At 57.9% G+C, this 18,393-nt stretch overlaps 1 protein-coding gene across 1 annotated transcript; it reads left to right on the forward strand.

Annotated features, from left to right (window-relative positions):
- The first annotated feature begins 1,112 nt into the window (after positions 1-1,112).
- Positions 1,113-17,714, forward strand: TRIM35 (tripartite motif containing 35). Its single transcript, XM_037893781.2, has 7 exons — positions 1,113-1,297; positions 1,681-2,107; positions 5,054-5,149; positions 7,838-8,068; positions 10,643-10,665; positions 11,559-11,680; positions 16,886-17,714. Exons 1-7 carry the CDS (start codon positions 1,203-1,205, stop codon positions 17,449-17,451), a joined length of 1,560 nt encoding a protein of 519 aa, XP_037749709.1. The 5' UTR covers positions 1,113-1,202; the 3' UTR covers positions 17,452-17,714.
- Positions 17,715-18,393: the final 679 nt, after the last annotated feature.

Below are 18,393 nucleotides of genomic sequence, written 5' to 3' on the forward strand. Positions count from 1 at the left end.
GCAAACTATGGCCCGGGGGCCACATCCGGCCCTTCAGATGTTTTAATTCAGCCCTCAAGCTCCTGCTGGCTCCCAGAAGCAGAGGCATGTCCCCGCTCCGGCTCCTACACGTAGGGGCATCCAGGGGGCTCCACAAGTTGCCCCTGCAGCTCCCATTGGCCGGGAACTGAGGCCGGGAACGGGCAGCATGCAAGGCTGCCTGGCCATGCCTCCGCGTAGGAGCCGGAGGGGGGACATGCTGCTGCCTGCGGGAGCTGCTTGAGGTAAGCGCTGCCCAGAGCCTGGACCCCTTACCCCCCCTTCCGAACCCCCAGCCCTGGTCCCCCTCCCACCCTCTGAACCCCTCGGTCCCCACCCAGAGCACCCTCCTGCACCCCCAACCCCTCATCCCCAGCCCCCACCCTCTCCACACACTCCAACCCACTGCCCCAGCCCCCTCCTGCACCCTGAACTCCTCATTTCTGGCCCCACCCCAGAGCCCACACCCCCAGCTGGATCCCTCACCCCGACCCCCAATTTCGTGAGCATTCATGGCCCGCCGTACAATTTCCATACCCGGCCGTGGCCTTCGGGCCAAAAGGTTTGCCCACCCCGGGCTAGCATCACCGTTGGCTCTCATGCAGCTGGGTGGGCTCTGCGTGAGTCTCAGACCCGCGCCCAGGACGGTAGCCAAGCCTCGGCACCACCCAGGCCCCCTTGCGCCAGCCCCTGTAGCATGGATTTAGGTAGGTAACAAACAAAGGGCTGGACAATCATTAATTGATGGCACTAATAAACCCAACCCCGGCCCCTCTCAAGGCCAGGGCAGCGCGCAATGGACACAGGCCCAGGGCCAGCTGGATCAGAGGGCGACAAGACCCGTGGGGTCTCCCTGGGGATCTGTGCCAAGGGGTCTCCGCCGGGGGGGCTCGCACAGCTGCTGCAAAGCGAAGCCCGTTTCCCAATTCTGGTCAATCTCCTTGTTCAGGGTCGGAAGAAAGCGACTCTTCTGTCCGTCCCCCGCCCCCTTCCGAGCCACAGCCCGTCCCGGCGGGGGAGACTCGCCGCACCCCGCACCCCGGCGTGGGCTGCCGGAGCCGCTCCCTAGCCCCGCGGGGGCCGGCCGGGGGTGGAGCCCGGCTCCAGCCCGCCGAGCCCAGGGACATAAAAGGAAAGACCCGGCTGCGGCGGCTCCTCTCTCCCGGGGCCCGATCGCCCCAGCGATGCCCGGAGACTCCCGCCGGCAGCGCCGAGCCCGGGGCGGCTGCAAACGGTGCCTCCCGGCCCGGGGCCCCGCCGCCGCCGGCTCCGAGCGCAGGTAAAACCCAGCAGCCGGGGCGGGCGCCTGCGATGCGGCGGCTGGGCGGCGTTACGCGGCGGCGGGTCTTCCCGGGGCCCCCCCGGCTGGCCGGAGGGAGCGAGCCCGGGGCGGAGACAGCCCGATCCCCGCCGTGCACCCACCCCGCGGCGGGAGCAAGAGGCCCCTTCCCGGCCGCGCCCACCACCGCGGCGCTGCGGCGGCGGCGGCTCCCCCCACTGGCCTGACGCCGCGTCACCCCGCCCCGCCGGCTGGGGCTGCTCCCGGCTTCCTCCAGCCCTGAGTCAGCGGCCGGGATCGCAGCAGCGGCGTCGGCGGCGGGTTTTCCCAGTCGGGGTGTTTCTCCCTCTGCGCCGGTTTGACTCCCTTTCCGCCCCCTGCAGGGCCATGGACACCGCCGCGGCTTCGGCCGCCTCCGCGCCCAGCTTCAAAGAGGAGCTGCTCTGCCCCATCTGCTACGACCCCTTCCGAGAGGCCGTGACCCTGGGCTGCGGCCACAACTTCTGCCGGGCCTGCGTGAGCCGCTCCTGGGAGCACCAGCCCCGCCACGCCTGCCCCGTGTGCAAGGAGCTGTCCGCCCTGGGCGACCTGCGCGTCAACCACACGCTCAACAACCTGGTGGAGATGCTCCTGCGGGAGGAGAGCCGGCGGGGCGCCCCGGGGGGCCCTGCCCTGTGCGCCCTGCACGGCCAGGAGGCCAAGCTCTTCTGCCAGGACGACAAGGAGCTGGTGTGCGCCTCGTGCCAGGGCGCCAAGCAGCACGCGGGCCACAGGGTGCGGCCGGTGGCGGAGATGGCCAAGGACTACCGGGTGAGTGGCCCCCGGGGCGGGACGTGCCCTCGGGGACCCGCGGGCACGGCCGGGCAGGGGAGACACGTGCGAGGGCGGTGGCGGGGAGGGTGCGCGCACGGGGACGCGTGCTGGGCGGCGTGGACTGCCGGGCGTGCACGATGACCCTGCGCTGGCACGGGGCCCCGAGATTTGCCCTCGGCGGGTACCCCGTGGCGTGGGGGCACGCCCGTGGTATGTGCCCGGTTGCGCGTCGGATACAGGGATGTGCACGGCTGGGATACGGGGGTGCACCCAGTGGCATTTCCACGCTGGGAGTGGACTGCACCTTGGATCGCCCAGAGGGAGGGGAATTTTGCTGCGGGGAGGTGGGCCTCAGATGGGGGGGGGGTACACAGAGCTTTCCCCCCTTGCAGAATGACATGTATGTGCAGCCCCTCCTGACATGCGAACTGCCTGAGGCCCTGGGACTGGGATTTTGATGGCGCTCCCCTTAGGAAATAGCAGGAAGTAGGTGCGGCGGTAAGCAGGAAGCCAGCTGTAGGGTGACTGTGTGTTGGGGGGGTCCTGAGTGAAAGGCACCAGGTCTCTGCTCTTGCTCTGACTGCTTCCAAGGTACCCTGGCTGTAAGGTGCCGCTTCACTGCTCTGCCAGCTCCTCTCCTCTCCTCTCCGCACGGCCCAGTTGCTGGGGTGTGTTAAGAAAGCTGGTGTGCCATGTGCTCGCCCGCCCAGTGCCCACAGGCAGGACACCCAGGGCTGTCGCTTGCCCTGTTAGCAGCATGGCAGGCCCTGGAGAGAGCTCTGGAACGGGATCCCCCGGGGTCCAGCCCCCACTATCCCCAGCCTGGAGACGGTTTGTGACCTTGGACGGGGAATGGCCCCTTCTCCAGCAATGATCCTGCCACGGCCCCAGGCCTGGAGAGCAGGATCCACGGGGCAAGGGCAGTGTCGTTTGCTTAGCACTGATGGGGGGAGGACGAGAGACAGAGGCAGAGCAGTGATGCTCTGGGGCCTCTCCCCACTCACGAGCCAGGGAGCAGAGAGCAGGGCCGATCTCCAGACAGCAGTTTTGCTCTTCCAGCCGGAAAAGGGAAATTGGAGCTGCTGTCGTCAGTGGCCGAGTGAGTCACCCGGGAGGGGGCCGCGCCTTAATTCAAACGCTGCAGCAGCCCTTGGAGCAGGCTCTGAAATCTGTTTATAACTCCGACTGACAGTGCACAGGGAGGGTAGCATGGCCTAGTGGTTGAGACACAGCCCAGGCAGTCAGGCCTCCTGCGCTCTCATCCCAGCTATGCTGTGAGTGGGCGTGAGTCACTGACCCTCTTGCTGGACGCTTCCTGTCTGTAAAACAGGGAGAATCAGCATGGGGAACATGGGGATTGCCAGACAGGATCAGGCCCAGGGCTCCTCTAGCCCAGGATCCTGTCTTGGACAGTGGCCAGGACCAGATGCTTCAGAGGAAGGTGCAGAAAACCCTGCAAGAGGCATTCACTGGCTCACCTGCCCCCGGGGCAGTGCCTTGGGGGTTGTCTTCTAAACTCTCCTGCTTCAGCGTAGATTCCTGAGGCTAGATTGATGTTTGTAAGGTGCTTGGAGGTCCCCAGAGGGAAAGGGCTAGCGAAATGTAACTCGTTATTATTAATGAGCTAGCCGGGAGACAGGACTCCCCCACCACCTCTCTCCCCCCCACGCAGGCGCTCAGGGCTGCGGCGGGGAGAGATGCCTTTCCCTGCCGGCCCCAACCCAGCCCCGGGGAGAGGTGCCTCTCCACCCCAGCCCAAGTGCTGCTGTGGGGGGAGAAAGCTGGGGGGAGTCCCTTCTCCCTGCTGTAGCCCTGGGGCAGCCTGCACCCCAAACCCCTCATCCCTAGCCCCATCCTAGAGCCTTCGCCCCCAGCCCTGAGCCCCTCATCCTTGGCCCTACCCCAGAGCCCGCACCCCCAGACGGAGTCCTCACCCCCTCCCCCCCCCACACCCCAACCCTCTGCCCCAGCCCTGAGCCCTACCACACGCCGGTCCCCTCGGCCCCACCCCTGCCACATGTCACCCATCAGCTCCATATTGGTGCACATGACAAAATTCATTCCGCATATGGATGGGAAAATCAAGAGGGAACACTCTTAATGAGCTGGTGTGATTTCACAACGGGGGGGGGGGGAGCGAGAGAGAGAGTGTGTGTGTGTATGTGTGTGTATGTATAAAAATAAAAGGGGTCCCTGACAAAGGCCTGCCATTGAGGAATAGGGTGACCAGATCACAACAGTGAAATATCGGGGGGGGGGGACACCCCCACTCCTCCCAGGCTCTGCCCAGGTTCTGCCCCCTCCCCGCTCGGCCCCCACCCTGCGCCCTTCCTCATCCCCCGGCCCGCCGCTGGCTTGCTGTGTCCTCAGTTCCCCACCCACCGCTGGCCTCTTCACCCCCCCTCGCCTGCCACTCGCCTTTTCACCCCGCCCGCCGCTCGCTCGCCCGCCCGCTTTTTCACCCCGCCACTCGCCTCTTCACCTGCCACACGCCACTTGCCCCTACGGCACCGACTTCCCCTCTGCCATTTGAGTGCTCGCCCGCCCCCTTCCCCCAAGTCCCCGCCCCGGCCCCACTGCCTTCCCACTCCTCCCCCTCCCTCCTGGAAAGTCCAGAGTGCCTCCAAATAGCTGTTAGGTGGCGGGAAGCACTGGGAGGAGCGGGGACGCGGTGCGCTGGAGAGAGGGGGGCAGAATGAGGTGAGGACGGAGGAGCTTGGCTGCATTTTTCCCTGTGGGTGCTCCAGCCCTGGAGCACCCACGGAGTCGGTGCCTCCATCCCGCTCGCCTCCTTACCTGAATATCAGGACAAATGGCGTCCTGATCGTACATCGATCGGGATGCGGGACAAAGGGTTAAATATCGGGACAGTCCCGATTTTATTGGCACATCTGGTCACCCTATCGAGGAACGTGTTCTATAAGGAACATCTCCTTCCTGCAGGCCAAATGGAGGAACATGGAGAACTCCCTGCGGGACAAGGTGAAGGATTTCGGGACAGTCCGGCGGTCGTATGAGTCCATCTCCAAGCACAACCAGGTAAACCACCAGGTTGAAGTGCGTTGGTGGATTACACCATCCCTGCCCGGATGGCCGGGGAGATAGTCATAGGTTTTTTTTCATAGATACTAAGGTCAGAAGGGACCATTATGATCATCTAGTCTGACCTCCTGCACAATGCAGGCCACAGAATCTCACCCACCCACTCCTGCGATAAACCTCTCACCTATGTCTGAGCTACTGAAGTCCTCAAATCATGGTTTAAAGACTTCAAGGAGCAGAGAATCCTCCAGCAAGTGACCCGTGCCCCATGCTACAGAGGAAGGCGAAAAACCTCCAGGGCCTCTTCCAATCTGCCCTGGAGGAAAATTCCTTCCCGACCCCAAATGTGGCCATCAGCTAAACCCTGAGCATATGGGCAAGATTCACCAGCCAGATACCCAGGAAAGAATTTTCTGTAGTAACTCAGATCCCACCCCATCTAACATCCCATCACAGGCCATTGGGCCTATTTACCATGAATATTTAAAGATCAATTAATTACCAAAATCATGTTATCCCATCATACCATCTCCTCCATAAACTTATCGAGTTTAATCTTAAAGCCAAGAGATTAGTCCTACAGGAGCTGCAAAGGGGGGGTGGGTCTTAGCTGATTGCAAACCTGCAGCTGGCCTTATTGTTTGTGGGGCCCAACCCACAGGAAACTGGCTGCTGAGTCTTTCTTTCTGCTGCTGGGGGGGGCTGAGTTGAGCCATGAGTTACTGAGTTGGTGTCACAGCCCAGGGCCCCCTATTCTCCCTGTGTGACCAGTGCCGGAGGCTGGGCCTTGTTTGAAAACTTCTCTCAATGGAGCCTTCTGTCCCGCAGGATCCAAAGGCCCTTTGCAAACCGTACCTAGTGGATCACACTCCCATGGCAGAAATGCAGCCACCTCTGGGGTGGAACGCTGCCCCTATCCCGTGCCAGCAATCCCACGTAATGGCAGGAGTGTTGTGGGAAGACAGGCTGGGGTCGCAGGAGGGAGAATCCGCCCCTGTCGGTTGTGTGCCTAGGGGTCAGGACTGGGGATTGGGAGGGTGGGGGCTGGAGTAACGTGGCAGCAGGGGGGTGCACCGCCCATGCACCTTTCGACACCTGCCGCTGCCCAGCAAGCAGCTGGGAGCCCTGGGCTTTGCCCTTCTTAGTCCCGTCGCGACAAGCACGGGCAAGTCCGCAGAGATCTTTGGGAACGTACCAGAGGCCCCTGGTGAAGATGCCTGAAACCCCCCCCCAATGGACAGTGTAGGGAGGTGGAGAGATTCCCAAAGGCACAAACAGGAGCCGGGCACCTGATTCCCATTCCTTTGCAATGGCAGAAAGGCCTCCAGCTGTCCTCTGTGCCTTGGAGAATCGCCCGCTTGTGGGATGCCCTGGGCTGGGGAGGGCTCGCCCTGGCCCTGTCCTCCGAGGGTCCTGGGCAGTGGTAGGCCTGTGGACCAGGTTTGGTGACCTGGGGAGAAAAAAGCAAACTCCCCTGGGGGTGACATTGGCAAGGTGAGAGCAGTTGTTGCTGTGAGAGCTCTGGGGGAGCTGAGGTGAGTGGGGAGTGCCGTATGGGGGGGGTTGGAGGGGCACTCAGTCCATGTGGCTCATCATTCTCCAGCACGCTTAAGCCCTGGGACCGGTTAGTAGAACGATTGGCCGGGTGACCACAGGTGTGGCTGGTTTAACTATTGCAAGCCCAGCGGAGGTCTGTAGCTTCCCCTACCCCGGAGCCCACCTTGACTCTGAAATGGACTGAGCGGTCACGGAGGCTGCTTTCCGACAGGAGGCTGTCACTGGGTGGGAAATGCTGGCCGGTCTCTAGAGCTCCGGCCCACTGCTGGGAAACCCAAGGGCCAATGGCTCTTCCGGGTGATGGCAGCCGGTGGGGTTCTGCTGGTATCCAAAGGAATAAGCTATAATGTGGCAGTCCTCCGAGGGATTCCCTGTGGGGCGAAGGCATGCCCTGGGGGCTGGGGGTCGGGGAGTGGGGCTCAGGATCTGGGTTCAGCTGCTGGCTCTGTCAGACTCTGTGGGACTTCAGGCAAGTCATTTCACCACTTCTGCGACCATTCCCCATCAGCCCAATGGGGCTCCTGCCCTGTGCCCTATTTAGCAGAGCTGGTCAAAAATCCTTCTTCTCTCCCCCTCCCCATCCCGCCCAGAAAAAAAATCAATTTTTGGATGGAAAAAGATACATTTTCATTTTGAATTGAAACGTTTTGATTTGGGCTTTGAACTCCCTTCCCCCCCGTTTGGGTTTTCAGCTCTCCCCCTCCCTTTTCAATTTTTCCAGGGGGCCCGAAACCCAAAATGTTTTCCACCTGGGAAACACAAAACTCACATTTTTTGCTTTCATTTTTTTTGTGTTGAAAAATCAAAAGATTCTTCAGCCTCAGACGGTTTGAGTGCCACCAAGATTTGGACAGAACGGACTCTTTCTAATGAAAAAGTCATTAGGAAAACTCTGGTCAGTCTTTTTCGATTGTAAACTCCTTGGGGCAGGGGCCCTCCGGCTATGTGTTTGTGCAGCAACCTAGCTAGGTGCCACTGCCATACAAATAACATTCTTCCCTTCCTGTCCTAGAGTGGGGTCCTGTTGACCTGAGGGGGGCTGTTGGGTGCAGTGACCCCGGGGGGGTGGAAAGGGCCGGGTCTAAGTCAGGTCGCTGCTATGGTCCCGCTCTTCCTCCCGCCGGGCAGGTGGAGGTCGCCAGGCTGGAGGATCAGATCAGGAAGGAGTTTGAGAAGCTGCACGAGTTCCTGCGGGGCGAGGAGAAGGCCGTGCTGTCGGAGCTGCACGAGGAGGCTCGGCACAAGCAGGGCCTGATCGAGGGCAAGATCAAGAAGCTGTCGGAGGACAGCGATGCTCTGCTGCACGAGGTCAACCAGCTGCAGGCTGACCTGACGGAGGACGACGTCTCCTTCCTCAGGGTAATGCCACCCTCCCGCCCTCCTCCCTATGCCTGCAGTGCTCACCTTGGGCCCCCCCGAGTCAGATGGGGGAGTTGCGGGTAGGGGGAGTGGTCAAAGTACATCCCAGCTCCGCCCACTGTCAAAGCTCCACCCAGGTTTCTGCTCAAATGATCTGTAGTGCAATTGTTAACACATGGTCATCGTTAGTCTTCGGCCATAGCCAGTGCAGCCGCCTGCCTCTCCTGGGACCAAATAACCACCGGTTTCCAGAGCCGCCGGGGGCCTCTGTGTGGGAGCCTTTACCCCCCTGAGAAATAACGGAGAGGATCTAGAGACCAAGGCAGGACATAAACTGCAATTTGTCTGGGAACAATAATCTGAAATGGTGCTTAACAGGTTGGGGGCAGGGCATGAGACCCAGCCAGGGGTGAAAGTAAGTCGAGTGACTTACCGGTACGCTGGGGCCAGCTTTGGCCCCTGGAAGGGGCGTGGTCTAGGGCAGAAGGGGATCAGAGCCAGCCCCAGCCCACCCTCCTCCTTCCCCCCTCCCCCACCAGGGTAGCAGCAGCAGCCCGGGGCTCCGGGGGCTATTTAAAGGGCTCGGGGCTCCCCTGCTTCTACTGCCCCCATCCTTTAATTAGCCGCCCGGAGCTCTGGGGAAGCGGCAGGTCTCCAGCGGCTATTTAAAGGACCGGGGTGGCAGAGGCAGCTGGAGCCCTGGCCCTTTAAATAGCCCCCGGAGCCCCCGCTACCCCAGGGCTCTGGGGGCTATTTAAAGGGCCTGCGGCTCCCCTGCTTCTACCGCCCCGGCCCTTTATATAGCCCCCGGAACCCTGGAGTACCGGCGGTGGGGCTCCGGCTGCTATTTAAAGGGCCGGGACAGTAGAAGCAGGGGAGCCCCGGGCCCTTTAAATAGCCGCCGGAGCCCCACCGCCGCTACCCCAGGGCTCCAGCAGCAGGGCTCTGGAGGCAATTTAAAGGGCCTGGGGCTCCAGCCACTGCTGGGAGCCCCAGGCTCTTTAAATTGCCCCCTGGGGAAAGGGCCGCCCTGAGGGGGGAGCAAATGGGGCAGTTTGCCCCACGAGAGTTTTCCGGGGCCCCCACGAGAGTTTTCGGCTGCACACCCGGAGTGAAGGACCCGCCACCGCTCCTTCCGCTCCGGGTCTTCGGCGGCAATTCGGCGGCGGGGGTCCTTCCATTCCATGTCTTCGGCGAAGTGCTCCGAAGACCCGGAGCAGAAGGACCCCCGCCGCCGAAGACCCCAGGCCCCCTGAATCCTCTGGGCGGCCCTGCCTGGGGAAGCCGGGCTGCCCCAGTACGGTGCACCGGCTTTTGCTGGTATGCTGTACCGGGGCCTACCAGCTTACTTTCACCTCTGGACCTAGCTCTGATGTGAAGTGGCAGCGAAAAACGACTGTTGCAATTTTGGGTAAGGAGTGGTGGGTCCCCCTCCATATGGCTCTTGGTAGCTGGCATCCGTTCCGAGAACCGCTCCACCAAGGACGTTGGTGCATCGGAGAGGGTTTGGACACATGATGCCCGGAGCCACAAGGGATCAAGGGCTGGGGGGGTGGGCGTGACTTGCAGCGAGCGAGAGGGTTCCCAGGGCTCGATACATGCAGCTCGGCTGAGGGGCATAAAAACTCTGAGCTAGGTGGAGCTCCCCTGATTGACACCAGCTGAGGATCCGTCCCTGTATTTGAAGGGTGTAATCGCTTGGGATGAAAGCAAACCCCTTAGGGCGGGTCTGCACTAGAAAATGAGGTCGACCCAGCTTCGTCGCTCGGGGTGAGAAAAATCCACTGCCCGAGTGACGTAGCTAAGCCAGCCTGAGTCCTGTGTAGCCAGCGCTGAGTTGATGGAAGAATTCTTCCATTGACCTAGCTACCGCCTCTGGGAGGTGGATTACCTCCGCCAGTGGGAGAACCCCAGAGTGTCTACACTGAAGCTGCAGCTGCGCCGCTGTAGTGTTTCAAGTGTAGACGAGCCTTTAGCGTGCTACAGAAGGGACTGGGAGGGGAGGGAATAACTAGAAGGGAATGGGATGCAACCGGGAAAGGAGACCTTGCCTGTCTCCTGCCTGTGTTGTGAGTCGGCACCTCTTCCAAGCTGTTTGGGCGAAACAATCACGTTTTCAATGTAAATTCTCTCTGAAACCTGCTCAGAAGCATGTGGTTTTGTTGTGGGGGTTTTGCACTTTGGGTTGCCCCAGTCCTGGGCATGACAATAGCAACCCCCTCTCCCCCACCGCCCTCCCCAGATTGTGCAGTCAGATGCTCCAGTGCATAAGAGCCTGGTCTCCAGGGCACGTTTCTGCCCACCGTTGTCAGTTCTGCCCACCATCATCCGGGTGGAGAGGGATAGCTCAGTGGTTTGAGCATTGGCCTGCTAAACCCAGGGTTGTGAGTTCAATCCTTGAGGGGGTCATTTAGGGATCTGGGGCAAAAATCGGGGGTTGGTCCTGCTTTGAGCAGGGGGTTGGACTAGATGACCTCCTGAGGTCCCTTCCAACCCTGGTATTCTGCGATTCCTCTGATTGTTACAAAAGCTCCTCGTGCATGTTTAACGTGCGACGTCTCTCTCCTCTTTCAGAAACACAAGAACCGCAAGCGCAGGTAGGTTCCTGAGCGTTTGAAATCCCGAATGTGCAGCTGGGGTTTATTGGATCAAACCTGGCCCTCGTACGCCAATTCCCATGGCGTTGCCAATCCCGAGCCAAACGGCTTTGTCCGTGACACAGACCCCACATCGAAACCTTCCCGCGGGGGGACATTAAAACGCTGCGGGATACATGTGGCTGCTGCTGCGAATAGGTGGAGGTGGTACTTTCGGAGAGATCCTTGTTTTCGAGGGTGCAGAGTACCAGCAATTCCTGCCAGTGCCAAGCACCTCTGACAAGGCAGCTCACGGTCCCGCGGGTCCCAGAGCAATTTACAAGTTGCACGTGGTAAAGATGAGCTTGAGGTGCGAAATCTGGGTTGAAACCATTCTAATCCAACCCTCCAAGCTCCACCTTGGGCCCTGAAGGGCTGGTCCAGGGCTAATCTCCAGTACCCAAGGCAGGAATTGCAGCTTTGCTCCCTCCCTCCCCTGGGAATGATCCTAGGCTGCCGTTCAGGCCTGGAAATGAAGGGTCCTGTCTCCAGATGAACGAAGGGCAGTTGCAGACAGACTGTAACTACCCAAGCTGGAATCTAGCCAGGGAAAGTGCTCTGGAACCACTGAGGATTTGGTTTCAAAGCCCCGTTTGAAAGACACCCCCTCCCTCAACACAGTGCCCCCTATTCTCATGCTGGGCTGACCCTGAGAATGGAGTGCTGTCCTGACTCAGCAGTGCCTTGGAGATCTCCATCCCTGGCCCGGCCTCAGTGGTGGGACATTGGACTGTAACCGTCACCTGCAGGCAGGACAGAATGCCCTCCCCGACTTAAGCGATCCTTTGCATTAACCCCCTAGAACATGGCCTCTCCCAACCGGTTCCGTGTAACCTTCTCCCGCATGTCCCCAGAATTGCCTGCACGGCAGAGGAGCCAGAAGCCATCTCACCAGGGATGCTGGTTGATGTCCCCAAGTTCCTGGGGTCCCTGCAGTACGACGTGTGGAAGAAGATGCTGGACATCATTACAGTGGGTAAGGCGCTGAGGACACTGGGCAGTGAGTGAGGCGGGCAGGTGGTGGCCGATGCACCGGGTAACTTAAAGCCACAGGGCTGCTCAGACTTCAAGGCTGGGAGCACCATGGAGCTTTGCATGCCTTCAAAGGTACTCGGGCTGGGCCACGTGGAGGCTAACAGCCTACTACTGCTGATGGACTTACTCGTTTAGCTCAGGTGCTAGAGGCCTGTGGCGTTGAAGGCAGTGGGTTCAAACCCTGCTGACGACCTGGTTGTGGGGTTGTTACACTGGCACATGTAAGCCAGGCTGGTTTGTGTCTTATGATGCAGGAGCTAAGAGCCTGACCAAACCTGCTGGCTGGGAGCTATAACCGATTCCTCCTCTGTCCCCGATCTGCAGAGAATAACGCGCCCTGATCAGTGGGTTACATGTAGCAGCCACAGATGCTGCATAAACAGACTCCAGATGCTGCTAAACTGAATTGTAAACTGGTGGAGAGGAAAGGTTCAACTCTCCCCTCCTACGTTTGAGCTAGAGGGGCAGCCCCGTCTTCAGACTTACACACACGCAGATCCCCATTGTACCCACTAGAGGTCAGTGGGACACACACAAGCACCTAAGAATGACAATACTGGATCAGACCAAGGGTCTATCTAGCCCAGTATCCTGTCTGCCGACAGTGGCTGGTGCCAGGTGCTTCACAGGGAAGGAACAGAACAATTACCTAGCGATCCATCCCCTGTTGGCTAGTCCCAGCTTCTGGCAGTTAGAGGCTTAGGACACCCAGAGCATGGTGTTGTGCCTCTGATCATCGTGGCTAATAGCCACTGACGGACCAATCCTCCATGGGAACTTTAGTTCTTTTTTGAACCTAGTTATATTTTTGGCCTTCACAACATCCCCTGGCAAGGAGTTCACAGGTTGACCATGCGTTGCGTGAAGAAATACTTCCTCTGTTTCTTTTAAACCTGCTGCCTCTTAATTTCGTTGCGGGACCCCTGGTTCTTGTGTGTTATGAGAAGGAGTAAATAACACTTCCTAATTCACTTTCTCTGCACCAGTCATGATTTTATAGACCTCTCTCATATCCCTCCTTATTCGTCTCTTTTTCTAAGCTGAACAGTCCCAGTCTTTATAATCTCCTTATTTGTTGCCCTTCCCTGTACTTTTTTCCAATTCTAATATATCTTTTTTTGAGATGGGGCGACCAGATCTGCACGCAGTATTCAAGGGGTGGGCGTACTGTGGCTTTACGTAGGGGCAGCATGATATTATGAGTCTTCTTATCTGCCCCTTTCCGAATGGTTCCTAACATTCTGTTCGCTTTTTTGATGGCTGCTGAAATATTGAGAGGATGTTTTCAGAGAACTCTCCACAATGACTCCAAGCTCTTTCTTGAATGGTAACAGCTCATTTACACTCCATCAGTTTGTGTGTATAGTTGGGATTGTTTTCCAATGGGCATTACTTTGCTTTTATCCACACTGCGTTTCATCTGCTCTTTTGTTGCCCAGTCACTCAGTTTAGTGAGATCCCTTTGTAATCTTCGCAGTCAGCATTGGCCTTAACTTCTATCCTGAGTAGTTTTGTATCATCTGGAAACTTTGCCACCTCACTCTTTACCCCTTTTTCCAGATTGTTTATGAATATGTTGAACAGCAGTGGTCCCAGTACAGATCCTAGGGGGAATTTGCTATTTCCCTCTCTCCTGTCAAAACTGACTGTTTATTCCTCCCGTGTGTGCCTTATCTTTTAACCAGCTACTGATCCATGAGAGAAATCTTCCCTCTTATCCCATGACTGCTTGGTTTGCGAAGAGCCTTTGGTGAGGGACCTTGTCAAAGGCTTTCTGAAAGTCCAAGTACACTATATCCACTGGATCCTCCTTGTCCCCATGTTTATTGTTATTGACACACACAAAGAATTCTAATAGATTGCTGAGGCATGATTTCCCTTTACAAAAGCAGTGTTGACTCTTTCCCCCCCCCCCCCCCCCCAAAAATCGTGTTCATCCATGTGTCAGCATGACCTACTCTATTCTTTAGTCCAGTACCAGGCAAATTGGCTGAAACTAAAGTTAGTGATCACTGGCCTGTAATTGCCAGGATCACCTCTGGAGCCTTTTTAAAAAATTGGCATTACATTAGCTACCCTCCAGTTACCGAACACAGACTGATTTAAGTGGTAGGTTAAATACCACAGTTAGTAGTTCTTCAGTTTCGTATCTGAGTTAATTCAGAACTCTTGGGTGACTACCGTCTGGTCCTGGTGACTTATTACTGTGTAATGTATCGAGTTGTTCCAAAACCTCCTGCACTGACACCTCCGTCTGGGACAGTTCCTCAGGACTGTCACCTAAAAAGAACGGCCTGGGTGTGGGAATGTCCCTCACGTCCTCTGCAGTGAAGACCAATGCAAAGAATTCATTTAGCTTCTCTGCAATGGTCTTGTCGTCTTGGAGGTCTCCTTTAGCATTTCAGTCGTCCAGTGGCCCCACTGGTTGTTTGGCAGCTTCCTGCTTCTGATGGACTTAACTTTTTGGGGTTTTTGCTGTTTAGTTTGACGAGAACTAGCAAAAGACAAATTCTTTTTTTGGCCTGTCTAATTGTACTTTTACACTTGACTTGCCAGAGTTTATGCTCCTTTCTATTTTCCTCAGTTGGGAGTTGACTTCCAATTGTTAAAGGATCTCTTTTTGCCTCTAATCTCCTTTTTTTACTCTGTTTAGCCATGGTGGCATTTTTATTTTTTTGGTCCTCTGGTTGGTTGGTTGGTTTTTTTTTTTTTTTTTTTTTTTTTTGCGGTAACTTATAGTTTGAGCTTCTATTATGGTGGTTTAAAAAAGTTTCCCTGCAGCTTGCAGGCATTTCACTCTTGTGGCTGTGCCTTTTCCTTTCTGTTTCACCAGCTTCCTCATTTTGGTGTAGTTCCCCTTTCGGAAGTTAAATGCTTCTGGGGTATTTTCAACCCTACGAGGCTGTTTAAATATAATTACATGGTAGCTGAACCACACAGTGAGAGCAACCATATTCACGTCTTGGACCAGATCCTTTGTGCCACTTAGGACTAAATCAAGAATTGCCTCTCCCCTTGTGATTGCCAGGACGAGCTGCTCCCGGAAGCAGTCGTTGATAGAGTGTAGAAATTTTATCTTTGCAGCCTGTCCTGAGGTGACATGTACCCAGTCCACGTGGGGATAGTTGAAATCCCCCATTATTGTTGGGTTTTCTCTTGTTGTAGCCTCTCTCGTCCCCCTGAGCATTTCACAATCACCTGCATGGGTGTCAGTAGTATATTCCTGCAGCTAGACTCTTTATTATTCAAGCATGGAATTTCTATCCATAGAGATTCTGTGGCACTGTTTCTTTCACATGCATACAGGGCTTCGCTCTAGGCTCGCCGGGGGTGCTACATCTGAAGATGAAATGGTTACGTCGGGGGTTTCCACCAGGGGGTGCTGCTGCTCGGGGCTGAGGCGTATTGGCAGAGCTCATCTGCAAGCTTAGGCGTGCAGCAGCAGGGGCTTCGCTGGGGATGTGCAGGGAGAGCCTTGGGCGGGGGGGACCTTGCCCAGAACATCAGGCTCCGGTCCGTCCTCGCCTGTGGCTTTGGCGTGTAAGGGGTTAACCGTAGGTGGCTGGTTCTGCGCTCTGCACGCACGCTGCTGTCATGAGAACAAGGTGAGGAGCCTGCTGGTCACGGGGAATCTGGGCTGTGAGGGGCGAGGCCCCTGCTCTGGGTCTCCCCCCCCACCCCCCGACTGCACACAGGACAGCGCCGGGTACGGGATGGGGCCGTCTGGCCGATTCACGCCCTGCAGCGAGCTGGTGGCTTCGATCCATCAGTGCGGTGCAGGGCGGAGAGAGGGGAGGCCGCTCCTGTTAGCACAGTCGGGTCACGTTGTCTGGGCTAGGGGGTGAACAGCCAGGGCCGGCCGGAGTCGAGTCGCAGCGGGGATGGTGGCGTTGGGGGGGCTTGATAAGAGCGTGTAAAAATCCCTATGGGCCAGCTTCATCCTGGGTGTAACCCACTGACTCCAGGAGTCACACCGGGGTAGAGAGCCCTCTGCAGCTGGGGAGAGCAGCCTGGGCTGAGGCCCCTGGGCAATGCATGCCGACACCCCACGCTGTCTGGGACGTGGAGGGTGACAATCCCGGCCTACGAAACGTTGAGCTGGGTGCAGATCCATGTTCACCCGCTGTCACGGCAGAACTTGAACGAGACCTCCCAGGCCCTGATCACACCGGCCACGGGCTGGAACCTTCCTGAGAGACGGCCGAGGCTGATCGCAGGGCGCTCTTCACGGGCGACGTTGGCATTGCTGGTAACTCTCCAGCAGCGCCGATGGCCTGCCGCTGCAGGCCGAGCCGGAGGGCCCAACGCTCGTCCAGTTCCTAAAAAATTACGGGTGTTCCCATGCCAAAAACAGTTAAAATAGAATTAAGGTGGACACTGTGTTGCCCTTTGAAACACTTAATAGGAAAAAACCCACTGAGCTCTGGCGGGAGGGTCTCACTTGGGCAGGCCCTAGAAATCTTATCGCTGACATGGGTTTAGAGCCAGAAAGAGGGAGGGAAGATGGCCTGTGGTGCTCCGGGACTTGGGGATTGTGGTCACGTTCTCAGCTCTGCGGCGGACTCCCCGCGTGGCTGGGCTGTGTCACTTCCAGCTGTCCGGCTCAGCTGGGAGAGGGGGCTCTTGCTGCTCTGCCTCCCCGGGGTAGCCTGGAGCAAGGCGCAGCGGTGCTGGGGAGATCCGCCGTACTTCGGTGGTAGCGTTCCCTGCAGGGCGCAGGCGTGGCAAATACTTCCCCTGCCGCAATGCCTGGCTGCCCCCCAGCGGTGCCGTGCTCGGTGTTGAACAAACGCCCGGCCAGTGAGAGCCCCGGCCCCAAAGGTCGTCCTCAAGACGAGCCGGAGACAGTGGAGAGACGGGGTTGTGCAGACAATAGGAGCTGCGTGGGGCTCAGCCAGTTGGGAGCGGCGTGACCCACATGCCTCCCGGCCTTCAGCCAGGGTTGTTCTGAGGAGGGACTTGAAGGTGTGTTGGTGGGGGTTGAGTCTGGACTGGGGCTTTCCCCAGACACAAGCAGTGGGCTGGGGGAGCGGTTGGGTGATGGAGGGTGGCAGGTGGGATGTTTGCCCTGGGCTACGCCTGGCACCCACATGACGGTAGCTCCGAAGGCAGCTCCTGGCACCTCCTGACAAATCTCCTTTCTCAGTTCCCTTCAGCTTTGACCCCAACTCCGCCGCGGGCTGGCTCTCTGTCTCCAGCAACCTCACCAGCATCACCAACGGCAGCTACAAGCTACTGGTGGACAACCCGGAGCGCTTTTCCTCGGCCCCCTGCATCCTGGGCTCCCGGGGCTTCTCCAAGGGCTCCCATGCGTGGGAGGTGGACCTGGGCGGGCTCACGAACTGGCGCGTGGGCGTGGCCAAGGAGCGGGGCGGCCGCCGGTGGAACTTCCACCACGACGCCCGCTCGGGCTTCTGGTACATCTACCGCCTGCAGGGCGCCGACAGCGAGGTGTGCCGGGCCTCCAACTCGGCCAGGTCGGAGACGGCGCTCCGGGACCTCAAGCGGATCCGGGTGGAACTGGACTGCGACGAGGGCGAGCTCTCCTTCTACGACGCCGACCAGAAGAGCCACATCTACACCTTCCATGAGCCGTTCAGCGGCGAGGTTTTCCCCTATTTCTACGTGGGCAACCCAAAGCCTGATATGCCACCCGGGTCTCTCAGGATCTGCCCTTTGCGCGTCCTGATCAAGGAGGACTTTCCACTTTAGGCTGCTCCATACAACCAGTAAAGGCTCCCCCCCCTTTCCCATCCTCCATTCCCCCTGGTCTGCTGCTTCCAAGCGCCGTTCTACAGGGCGGCTCATCAGGATGTCCTCCTCCAATGGACCAACCCCCTCAGGCCCCTGGTTTCCTGCTTGGGCTTTCTCAAGGGAAGCTGTTACTGGTGGGTTTTTATTTTCTACTGTTTGCCTTCATAACAGATGGCTCTTTTTTTTGTCTTTTTAATAAAGCTCTGTGGTGGCAGGACCCAGCAGTGGCCGCGGGGGTCTTGTGTTTTGGATCACAAATTCCAAGCGTCTCCCTTCGAATCTTTGTCAGGAAAGGTTCCGTTAGCTGCCAAACCCCCTCCCCCTCCTTTTTTGGGGGGAAAAAAAAAATCACAGCTGAGTTGGGAAAGCATTTCCTTTACACCCGGAGTCTGTGGAACTCCTGGTCACATGATGCTGAGGCCAAGAGCTTCTCAGGATTCAAAAAATGGGTGTGGGCTAATGAGACTGTTCTGTTATAAACCCCCCTCCCTCTGCCCCAGCACATAAACCAACTACCAGAGGGCAGGGTAGCAGATACTCAAGGAACTCCCTCAGGGCAGATGGTATTCCAGAATTACCCCCTTGACTATCTAGTGTAGACCCCTGTTGAGACAAGATCCTGGACTAGCTAGACCACCGGTCCCTTGCAGGGCAATGTATAGATCCTCCTCTTCGCTCTATCCCTTGGCTGGCATAAAACCAACACCTAGCTCTCGCACAAATAGTTTAATGAGTTTGACAGACTAAAGGGCTGTAGCTGTTTTTCCTATATGAAAATGGGGGGCGGGGGGGGGACTGAAAGCCTCAGGGGATTGGTCATAACCTACGAAGCCTCTTCGTCCAAGGTAATAGGCTCAAATCCAGGCCAAGTCAATAGAGATCCCGAACAGGTCCTGTGTT

This window comes from Chelonia mydas, chromosome 3, assembly GCF_015237465.2.
Source record: "Chelonia mydas isolate rCheMyd1 chromosome 3, rCheMyd1.pri.v2, whole genome shotgun sequence".
In the NCBI taxonomy this organism is placed as follows: Eukaryota; Metazoa; Chordata; order Testudines; family Cheloniidae; genus Chelonia; species Chelonia mydas.

Excerpts from the sequence above, each read along its gene's own strand:
- TRIM35 (XM_037893781.2), top strand. The coding sequence starts at position 1,203 with ATGCCCGGAGACTCCCGCCGGCAGCGCCGAGCCCGGGGCGGCTGCAAA. Across the intron at positions 10,666-11,558 it reads CACAAGAACCGCAAGCGCAG|AATTGCCTGCACGGCAGAGG; the intron begins GTAGGTTCCTGA and ends GCATGTCCCCAG. Across the intron at positions 11,681-16,885 it reads GCTGGACATCATTACAGTGG|TTCCCTTCAGCTTTGACCCC; the intron begins GTAAGGCGCTGA and ends CTCCTTTCTCAG.